Raw genomic sequence first — 11475 nt, 5'->3', positions numbered from 1 at the left:
CACATCAACTGACCTCCATTCAAGATCTTATTGTTACAGTAACATCAAGGCTTACAATGCTGTTGAGTGCTGGTTGGCTGAGGTGCAGACATCAGACAGCCAACGGCCAATAGGGGGCGCCATGTGAGGATTGCCTGGGTATATAAAAGTTGCTTTTCAAAGATAACCAGAGCAACAGGCGGTTTGGAGTTGGAGGGTGCTGCCTGGAGAGGTAAGGAAGTTTGTGATTTGCTTAGACATGTTACCTGTGATTCACTTAAGTATTGCATTGTAGAAAACTGTTATTTAATTTAATAAGACACCAATATTCTGAAACAAGCTATCCATTATTATATTGTGTACTCTTGCTGATCTATATTCTTTTAAATCAGCAGACAACTTTTTTTATTTCTTAATGGTGAAGCAGATTGTGTGTGTATGTACATGTACAGTATTGTGAGAGAGAGAGAGAGAGAGAGAGAGAGAGAGAGAGAGAGAGAGAGAGAGAGGAGAGGAGAGAGAGAGTGAGAGAGAGAGAGAGAGAGAGAGAAGAGAGGAGAGAGCTCCGAGAGAGAGAGAGAAGAGATATGCGATAGCGAGAGAGAGATAGTATCGCTCTCTGATTCGATAGAGAGAGGGAGAGGGGTTGGAAGTTTGAGCTGATTTGTTTATTGTTTGTCTGGCTGCTCCTTTATGTTTTGGATGCACCACAGTAATTGCAGAGGAGAGTTTCGGTTGGATGGGCCTGAGAGGACATGTTATGGGTTTTTGTCGAGTGAAGGGGCCATGGGGTGAGGGCTCAGGGAGCGAGACCCATTTTTCTTTTCAAGTCCAGTTTGGACCAGTTTGTATTTTTTCCCAGCTAACAAGTGAATCTCTGTAATGCAACAGTGGATGCTTCTTAAGTTTTGAGTGCCTAATGTGATGTAAGCTCTTTGTTCATGCAGCAGAGTGATGTAATGATCGTTGTACTAACAGAGGAGTTAATCATTCACCAGCCATTGTTACTATTAGTTCATTTTGTTACAGTTACATTTGCTCTCCCCTGTGTCTGATGACATATTAATCATAAAGTTAAGAAACAGATATCACAGGTTCATTTTCTCTTCATTTCAGATGTGTGCAACCAGTATCATATCATGTTAGCTTTAGAGGCTTTTATCATTTGAGCTTATAAAAACGTTCCTGTCGTTAAGTTACAAGCAACAGTAAAACCTCCCCCTTCTTCTCTTCCCCTCACAGATAAGTGATCAGTGATTGTTCATCCTGAGCGTCAGACCGGGCTGTTCCTTCCTCTGTGGTGGTGGACTCTCGCAACTCCACATTGCTCTCCTCTGGTTCCTCTTTTCTCTCGGCCTGTGTTCTCTCTCAACCGCCACCATGAATCTGTCCCTGGCCACGGCGTTCGCCAGGCGCTGGTGGATGGCAGTGACGGCCATCATTGAGAATCTGCTCTTCTCTGCCGTGCTGTTGGGATGGGGATCACTCCTCATCATGCTGAAGTCAGAGGGTTTCTACTCTTACCTTTGCAACGAGGAAGGTGAGTCACAGGTTGCTTGCATTCCTCTCTCTTCACAAGTATGTCACATTTCTTATCTGTCATTTGTTCCATCATGTGCCTTGATAGTAAAAGAAACCCTCATTTGTAAAGGCAAACAGTCTTGAGCATCTGCCTACATGAGTTTAAAGTGCAGAGCTTGCATGTGTCCTGTCTTTCTTTATGGAAGACAATGAGCTGTTAAATGTGGATTGAGGGCTGCCCTTACAGTCATTCAGTGTCATCACCAGTACTAAGAGCAAAAGAGTGAGCAAGGTTTTATTCACGATAGGTAACTTAATAGGCTGCTTTTTGGCTTCTTCTGTTCTCTTTAAAGAATAAGTGTTTATCTGAAAGGGGCCCAGGCTGCTTTTTGAGGCCTCAGGAGACTAAACCTGATCAGTTAAATTAAAAAGAGAGCAGGGATGCAGGTTGGAAAAGTGTCCCAAAGTGAAAGAGAAAATTGAAGACACAGCAGATGAGAGGAATCTGATAAACGAATGACGGACGGCATCGGCTGTCCTTTTGCCCTCATGCCTTCGTCTTCTCTTTTTCTTCTTATTCCTCTCTTTGAGCAAAGTCATGCAGCTGCTATGTGTTTTGAAGTACAAAGGCCACACAATGCACACAATGGCCCCAGTCAGGTCTTGTAGAAGAGAGTAAGCAAAAAAGGGAACGTGAGAGAGGAATTAGGCCACACTTATCCTTTGGACCTGGATTTGTCCAGTGGGAGAATGTTTGTATAACTTGTCTGGCATTGTCTTCCAATTCAACTTAATCTGCAAGTGATGCAACTTGCTCTTGCTTGAACTTGAGACCCAATCAGCGTCGCTCAAAATTCATCCATAAACCTTCAATAACTCACAGCTAATTCGAGTCACGTTTACAGGCTATTCAAATATAGTGTAGTGAGTGATAATTGAGCTTCCTGGCTCGTGCCACAGACGTCTTATCTTGTTCTGATGACATAACAGGGAGAGGACCGCAGCACCAGCTCAGCGCTTTTCAAGCATGTGACATGTGATAGAGGAACAGATTTTATGACCGGTAATATGGAAGCCTAAAGTTCACTGATAAAGAGCAGGGAGGGAAGTGAAGACTGATAGAAAAGTGATGAATAGTAGAAAATGTGACCGCTGGGGGGGTTGGCAGTAAGAAATATGATTGACAAAGAAAGAAAATGATGATGAAGCATACATGAGGCATTGCGCACATCCAGCAGAGAACAATGAGTTATGGTTAAAAGTTGACGTATGTTAAGTCAACAAAAAGAGGAAATAAAGTCAATTTGCAAGTCAGCAAGCATCAGCAAGTCTTAGTTTCTGAAATAGACCTGACACTCAGTTAGGAAGCACATCAGGGTGTTTCACACGGGGATGTCGTGCATATACATCCCTCATGTGACAACAAAGATGTCTGCTGGCTGAAAGGTTCAAGGGATTATAATCCAGGCAGAATTGCTGCTTCCCTTTCTACCTCACATGGACTTCTCCTGGACTGTTGTACCTTTATCTCCTGGCAGGTTCTGACGATAATGTGTTTATTGCCACTGCTAGCGTATCACCTTTTGTCCCTTGCATTCCAACGTACTAATTAGTCTAAATAGCAGGATTATTTAACTTCTCTCAAACGTTATGGGTGGCTTTTGTGAGAATAAGTGAGTAGGTGTAAATACAACAATTTTCCACTTCAATACCCACCCTGCTCTTTTTTTCTCCAACGTGTATTTTACCATTCGTTCTCTACCTATTTTCATTCTGTTCACAGGCAACAGTTCCATCTCCAATCTGTCCCTTCCCCTTGCCACTTCGGCACCCGATGACTATGCTGAATACTTTGAGACTGAGGCTGGTGTGGTTGGTCTGGGAGACGGGGTGGAGATGAGGCCCCTGGTGCCTATGGATGGGCCCCTGAAAATGAACGGCTGGCTGATTTGTAAAGAACAGGATGAGATGCTGAACCTGGCGTTCACAGTGGGCTCCTTCCTGCTCTCGGCCATCACCCTGCCCCTGGGGATCGTCATGGATAAATACGGGCCTCGCAATCTCAGACTGCTGGGCAGGTAAGAAAGGAGAGCGGAAACTATGCAAACTAACCACGATGTTCTTTCTTTTTTACAGTAATTATGTGAACACAGGTTCATTAACTTAGGTTTTCTGGTAATTTGACTTAATGCTGTGACTTTTCTTCATTTATTTTCAGCATGTGTTTCGCATTCTCCTGTCTACTCATTGCTTATGGATCCTACAATCCAAATGGTAAGTCGGCCGGAAGAGTACTCGGGCTGATGTGTATTTTCCTTCACTGTATTTGAAACAATGAACAGTAGTTTGGATGTTGAGAAAGTCACTCATGAGCTAACATATGTGTCATTCATTTGCAGAACTGTCGGTCCTTATCTTCATTGCCCTGACTTTCAATGGCTTTGGGGGCATGTGTATGACCTTCACATCTCTCACAGTAAGTGTATACATGTTGTGTGTGTCTTGTAATCCTCCTGATGCAGAGCCTTTGGGAGTAACTCAATGTTTCATTATCACTTTCCACTGCATCCATTAGTGTGCCTTAACAAGAACATCATCGAAACTGTTGAGGATGTGCAACGCTCTTCATTTTACCATAAAGACCCTGCATACCCTAGATTCAGACCTTTACATGTTGAGACAGAAAAACAACTGATGCTCTTCATGATTCCCAGGAACAAACAACCCCTCAACATTCCTTTGCCTTGTCCCCATTGTTGTTCTTCATCTTCCTGTCCCCTCCTCTTGTCATCAGCTCAGCCTTACAGTGACTAACATGGGAGTCCTGTGCTGTACCATGGTGATGCTGCTCACTAGAGAGGGGCTCTTATCCAGTAAATCTCCCAATAAATGCCCCTTTTCTATACCACCACAGGCTGTAACTGTGATGTACATCTCCTATGTGGTATGTGTTGCATCACACTAAAGCCCCCATTAGGCCTAAATGACAGTGATGTAATAAAACCATAATTTAGGGCTTTGTTTGCTCCCACAGTCTGTACATTAAACCACATTCCCCCCGCCAACTTCCATACCGTCTCCTTCACAACCTGATAATGTATATAGTGAAAGTCTTAGCGTTGGGTTAATCATTAGACACTATGCTGTTCCTCGAGTCCTTGATCATGACTGCACCTCAGACCTACAGGCATTTATTCTCAGTTGTTAAGTAATAATCAGCTGGCTCCGTGCCAATGTCAGATGTCAGGTCACATTTCCCATGTATGTGTTTCCAGCAGCTGCTAAACTGGTATCTCTAACAATCGTTTTTTCCTCAGAACTCCTGGAGATATTGCTGAGAAATATTAACTGGGTGCTTCAATGTGCATGCTTAATACCTAATGTAGCACACACACAGCACATACCTTTTACTTAGCTTCCCCAGTCTTGTAATTGGATGTGCTTGTTGTTGTTCAGTCTCTTGAAAACCGAACAGCCTGTGGAGGCCTTTGTGTTTGGATGTTTTTCCACCCACTGTCTCCTGCGTCCTCTGTTTTTCATCACAGCTCTCTTTTCTCTGTGCTCAAACGGGAGCATAGCGTGTAAAAAAACGGAGACAATGTCACCTCACCTCAGTCACCCCTTCGGTCTCAATAGCGCTGTGTTTGTGTCGTGTGTTTGACAGCTGTGTGTGTAATGTGATGCTGTTTCATGTTGTTTTTACGTAGGCTTCATGTCACTTTGTTGTGTTTTACTTCCTTTGATGTCTGCTTGCTAATTGGTTCCCGCTGTCCTCTCTGCCCCAGTGTCTGTAGGCGCCATCCTCATTTGTCTCCATTCTGTCCCTGGTCTCAGTGCAGTCGCTCTGCAGCTGAGACCACTGCGTTCATGGAATAAACATAATCTGCTTGCAAATTACTGCAAGAACTTGAAAAACCAGTGTGAATGATTTAGGGGGATTTATCGGAAATGGAATATCCTAATCACCGGAAACTAAGAGAGTGTTTTAATAAGCTTGGAATGGGCCCTTCTTGCCTACATAATGTGAAGGTCCTTGTCACGAGACCGCCATATTGTACCGCTGTCTTTTTTCTAAAGTAGCCCAGAATGGACAAACACTGTCTCTATAGAAGGCCAATCTGCAACCACTGCTAAAAGCTCTTTAATTCTAGAGTATAAACAGGTTGTAACGATGTCTCTTTTCCTCTCCTCCCTCTAGCTTCCTAACATGTTTGGTGACCTCCGTTCCACCTTCATCGCCCTGATGATTGGCTCCTATGCCTCCTCTGCTGTCACCTTCCCTGGTGTCAAGGTAACAAAGATAACCATTTTTCGTAAAGATTTTGTTTTTTCCATACTGCTTTCCTTACTATATGCAACATTCTGCTTTTTACATTAGCTGTCCTCACTCTTGAATGCATTGTGCAACTATATGTTACAAATGTAGTGGATTGAGCAGCCTAAGCAGTCCTTTGATTGCATTCCAGTTTCTGTTGCCTCATCTGTTTTTTCTATTGATTGATCATGCCTTTATGTTCACAGGTTATCTATGACGTCGGCATACCCTTCATCACTATCCTGGTGGTGTGGGCTGCCTGTGCTGGACTGGTCTTCTTGAACTGCTTCATGAACTGGCCACTGGAGCCGTTCCCATCACCAGAGGACATGGACTACAAGTAAGTACCACAGATCAAATTGACTGTAGAAAGTCGACGACATAAACACTGCCTTAAAAAGAAGAACATTTGCAAAAATGTGTCACCAATTCTACTGTGTGTAGGTGTATGGTAACATTATGCATTGAACTTACACATTGGCAAGTCTCTATTTGTTTAAGTATAACAAAAATAGTCGGACATAAGTGACAGCAGGCTAAAATATGGAGTTCTCGACATCATTGACACTGTTTGACAAATAATGATGTAAGATGTGCAGTGTAATGCTGCCAGGTTAAAGTCTGCTGATGATTAACTCCTTTGTAAATCCTTGTAAATTAAAATGAGACCTTGTTCAGCATAAAACGTTTCCAGTTGAGTGATTCATGCATGTCACCATTTTGTCTTTATGATATTAACTTTTTTCTTTCCTTTTCCTCCATTTCCTACTCGACTCTCCTCTGTCCTCGCTCTCACACTGTCCTCTTCTCTCATCTTATTCCTCTTCATCCCCTTCTCCTCTGCTTTCTCAGTGTGAAGATTAAGTTCAGCTGGCTGGGCTTCGACCATAAAATCACAGGGAAGCAGTTCTACAAACAGGTGACCACCGTGGGCCGGCGTCTCAGCGTGAGCAACAGCATCAAGCAGAAGGAACTGGCCATAACTGACGGAAACAAGCTCTGCCTCTCTACCACGGACCTGGAACTGCAAAGCAAAGACGAGTGTAAGAGTTCAGAAATCAACGCAATGTTTGCCCCATGTTTTGTGCATCTCACTCGATTGCGTATTGTTAACAATTGTGTTTTTTCCATTTCTCCTCTGCAGCCCAGTCCTTCTTGAAAACCATCACCAGCACGATGTTCATGCTCAGTCTGGTGACCATGTGTGTCACTCAGCTCCGTCTCTTGTTCTACATGGGAGCCATGAACAGCGTCCTGGAGTCACTCAGTGATGGAGACCTCAACACAGGTATGTGGCTCTGCTTATGGTTTGAGTATCTCTCTATGTCTTTGTGTTTCGATGTACTAGAAAACGTTTTTGTTTGATTTTTCTTTATCTTGAATCATGTTTTTTCTTTGCCTTATGACATATGCTATATGGTTCTTATTCATGTCATAAATGCATCTGGACTTCAATGGTTTTATTTGTATTTTCAGTGGAAAGAATGGAAGTCGGTAAGACTAAAAGCGTATAATTGTATCAGTAGATTAGTAGATCGTTACTAATAAACTGACTATAATTATAATTTAACCTCTAGAATTGTGTAGGTTTGCATCACAATAATAAATCCACTACTCTCTTGCTTTTCTCATAGCTAGTTTGTTTTTTCATTTGCCCTTCCCTGTTGCCCATGTCAATAACCCAGTCCTTCAGCTGTCATTCAGCTTTAATCTGAAACTACCATTTATTCTACTCATTAACTAGCTTTCTCCTTAGCAACAGCAAAAAGCATTCATCCTATGAGTTTCACATGACTCGTTTTCATTTATCATTACTCCCCTGGCCATAAATCCCCTCATAATGGCATCATATTGACTTTTAGGGAGCTGTTTTCTCCATATCCACTGTTGTTTCATTTCATATGGCTCCAGCACCTATGACTAATGATTAACTGTACCATCATAGTGATTAACCAGGTAGAACAAAGTCCTGTAGACATAATAAACTAGTCATATTTCAACCATTACCTCTGATAACCTCAACTTTATTTTTTTCTGAATTTTTATCATTCATTGCACTCTTTTTTTAAAACCTTTTTGTCCTCATTCTTACCCTCTCTCAGTGGGTCTGTACTCCTCCATCTTCGGTATTATGCAGCTGCTTTGCCTGATGACCACTCCTGTGATTGGTCAGATTATGGACTGGAAGCTAAAGGAGTGCGATGAAGGAGAGGACGAAAAGGAGCCCTGCAGCAAGTGAGTCACTTGTTCCTGAACTCTCTCCATGTATAGGTCCAGAAACTGCTCCATGAACCACAAAATGAACCCTGTATCACGCCTCATGTTCTGATTTCTCTTTTGTTCTTTCTCATTTTGACCATTAGCGGGGAGAAGACGAAAAAGCGAAGAGACAAAAAGACACAGAAGGTGACCAATGCCCTGCGAGCTTTCGTCCTCACAAACGTCCTTCTAGTAGGGTTTGGGATCACCAGTCTGATACCCAATCTCCCCGTGCAGGTGAGTGATCCACTTTAGTCAAAGTCAACTTTATTGTCAATCTTTCAGTTTGTGTGTACAGACAGAGAGATCGAAATACCGTACTCCACAATGCCGAATACGAAAAACTGTCAGAGAAACACCAAATCCAAATGTGCTTCAGACTTGCAAACATTTAGAAATATTAGTATTTGAATATGAAGTGTTTTAATTCAGTTTAGTATTTTGTGAATGTAACAGCAAATGGGAAACCAGTCTGGATCTGTTTTCCTACCATCTTTTTTAGCTTAGTATGTACTTAAATTCTGTTACCTTTGAACCAGTCCTAGATGTTTCCTGTCTTTTTGCTAAGCTAAGCTACCTGGCTCTAGCCTCTCCTCTCCCTCTCAAATGCAAAGGGTTGAACTATTCCTTAAAGACCCTCCTCAACCTTTTTACTGAAGGATAATAAATATTGATCCCTATACCATTTATTCTTTCCTCAGATTGTCTCATTCGTTTTACACACTGTGGTGAGAGGATTCATTCACTCTGCTGTTGGTGGCCTCTATGCTGCTGTGTAAGTCTCATAATACACACACACACACACACACACACACACACACACACACACACACACACACACACACACACACACACACACACACACACACACACACACACACAAAACACAAATTAATCATCATCACTTTTTTTTCTGGATACGGTTAGCTTTAAACTAAAAAACAAAATGTCCTCGCTTCTGTCTCTGCAGGTACCCCTCCTCTCAGTTTGGCAGTCTAACGGGTATGCAGTCCCTGGTCAGTGCTGTGTTTTCTTTACTGCAGCAACCCCTGTTTCTGTGGATGATGGGACCCCTGGAGGGAGACCCCTTCTGGGTATGAATGGACACACAAACACACTCTCAGACTCTCACAAATGAAACCTTCAGGCATGGCTAATTCTGATTTTGTCCCACAGGTCAACATTGGACTCCTTGTTATCAGCATGCTGGGCTTCTTGCTGCCTCTCTACCTGATGTGGTACAGACGGACGCTCCACAAAGAGCAGCTGCAGAGAGAGGGACAAACGCCAAGATCTACTTAAGGATCAACGGCAGCGACATACCCGAGGCCTACGTCTAGAGAAAAGCAAAGGACAGCAGATGATTTTTTACTGAGAAACATTTGCAGCCCAGTAATACGTGCATACATTCACATGCAAAAGGGCAACTACAAATCTTAACTTCTAGAATATAAAATGTCGACCAATTGCATATTCTACAACAAGTACACATACAAACAGACTGACAAATCTGTTATTCCCATGAAGATAAAGAGATAATGCAGTCGTCAAACTAACAATTCAGTTGGACAGTCGCTTTGGAGGACAGTGAAACGTGGAGGGAAACAAGAGGAAAGACTGTGAAAGGAAAGAGGCATAAGCCCTCTGTATTCCCCCCAATCCTCTGACTTTTCTTTTTATTCCCTCTTCTCTGAGCGGCACATTAGTGAAGCTCTGTTCCACATAACAGTGGAACATACATACATTTTCCATGTATGAGCGTTATGAGAGTTTTTTTTAAGCTCCTGAATACCCCCCTGTGACACCAACAAGACAGCTTGTTGTCACCATTATTTGTGAGTGACTCCAATTTTATGAATCTTTTTTTTTTGTATATGTTGACTTTAAATCATCCTGATTGTAAATTCCATAACCTGTCTTTTCATCAGCTGGATTTTTTGGAGAGATGGTGTGAGATAAGTGTGGACTAAATGGCATCAATAAACGACTGCATGGAGAGGTCGATGTTTCTCGGGCGAATACAAAAGAGACTCATCATTAATGCATCTAATTATAGTAAAACACTACTGTAGCTTAGAGTATACTTGAGAATAGGAGGAATGTCAGTATTTTATGGGCTGTATTCTGTAAGAAGGACTTTAAACAAACTGCGGTATGTTTTGCTAAATGCAAAATGTTATTGTATGTTTAGAGTATTTATTTTATTGCCTGCTTTATTTAGTTTTCTTTTTCTAAGTCAAGTTTACCAGGATGCCTTTTAAATAAACGTCCATGTAAGAGAGACGAACATTTTTACACATATCAGTACAAATAGTTTTCCATTTCTTCTTTAGGTTTATCATTCAGATGCCTTATCTTGAGTCAGTATTTCTACCTACTTTTCAGCACTTTATACCTTGTTAACCTCTTTCAATTCCACACATCATCTCATTTCAGCACTTCTCTCATGATGCCTCTCTACAAAAATAGTCCCTCCTCCTACCTTCACATGTGTATTTATTTCATTTTACACTCATTTTTCCACAATACATTTCATCATGTATTTAAAATGTGCTGTGCAGGCTACATGTCGGTATGTCCCATTCGGTGTTGTTGGCATAGAGCTAGATTATGTAGAGATGTTTGTTTTGCAGGTGTTCCTGTTTTAAAATGGAAAAGCTGTGGGGGTTAATAAAGATGAGTTGATATCTTTTCCTTTTTGTTCTATTTTTTTCATTGCTTTCCATACAAAGCTGTTTCTGTGATATTCTTAACGGTTCACAGAAAAAGCTATTAACAAAGTAACCTAGGGCCTGGGGCGATTCGTTTGCTTTTTAATCTACAGGACCCTTTTTATAAATGCATGCTTGTTTTTCTGCTTCTAAAACTACCCCTTACACAATATTTTAAACAATGTAAATTGGGTAGTCATAAATCAGGTTGCAACTTGTTATTATAAAAAATTAAGCTTTTGATTTGAAATTCAGATTTTACAAGTGACACTTTTAGATTTTTTAAATTATCAATGTGTGCCTGTATTTGAAGGCCGAGTTTATAGGACATTTTACAAAAAAAGCTTCAAGAAAAAAATAATTGTTGATTCAGTTTGTAGGTCTTCCTGCTACGAACCAGCAGAGGCCAGTATTGTGAGCCACCACTATTGAATAAATAAACATGTTTGCCTTATTTTAGGCCTTATTTACTTTTAAAACAGAATAGTTTTTTCAACTTTTGATAAACAAACAGCAGTATTTTTTAGTCACACTGACATATACATAATGTCCACACATTTAAACCACACCTGTAGGAATATAGACAATGATGTTGTCTTGATAATTCCACCATTTCATGATGTTAAGCTTATCCAGAAATCCCCCACATATAAAAAGCCTAATTTGCTTGAACCTCAGTGTTTAAGGACA

General features: G+C 41.4%; 1 protein-coding gene across 2 annotated transcripts; it reads left to right on the top strand.

The window, feature by feature from the left end:
* The first annotated feature begins 2 nt into the window (after window positions 1-2).
* Window positions 3-10767, top strand: slc43a2b (solute carrier family 43 member 2b). 2 transcript variants are annotated; one of them, XM_034201250.1, is made up of 14 exons: window positions 3-211; window positions 1222-1519; window positions 3284-3578; window positions 3719-3774; window positions 3900-3976; window positions 5699-5791; window positions 6022-6155; window positions 6668-6858; window positions 6960-7103; window positions 7918-8050; window positions 8179-8311; window positions 8776-8849; window positions 9045-9168; window positions 9251-10767. In XM_034201250.1, the coding sequence occupies exons 2-14, from the start codon at window positions 1360-1362 to the stop codon at window positions 9374-9376; spliced, it is 1740 nt and encodes a 579-aa protein (XP_034057141.1). In that variant the 5' UTR covers window positions 3-211; window positions 1222-1359; the 3' UTR covers window positions 9377-10767. The 2 variants fall into 2 exon arrangements, with proteins under 2 accessions (XP_034057141.1, XP_034057148.1); XM_034201257.1 differs by lacking the exon at window positions 3-211 and adding an exon at window positions 678-905.
* The last annotated feature ends 708 nt before the right edge of the window (window positions 10768-11475 follow it).

This window comes from Gymnodraco acuticeps, unplaced genomic scaffold, assembly GCF_902827175.1.
Source record: "Gymnodraco acuticeps unplaced genomic scaffold, fGymAcu1.1, whole genome shotgun sequence".
NCBI classification, from domain to species: Eukaryota; Metazoa; Chordata; class Actinopteri; order Perciformes; family Bathydraconidae; genus Gymnodraco; species Gymnodraco acuticeps.
Note: the sequence above shows the minus strand (reverse complement) of the source record. Positions and strands in the feature narration are given on the sequence as shown.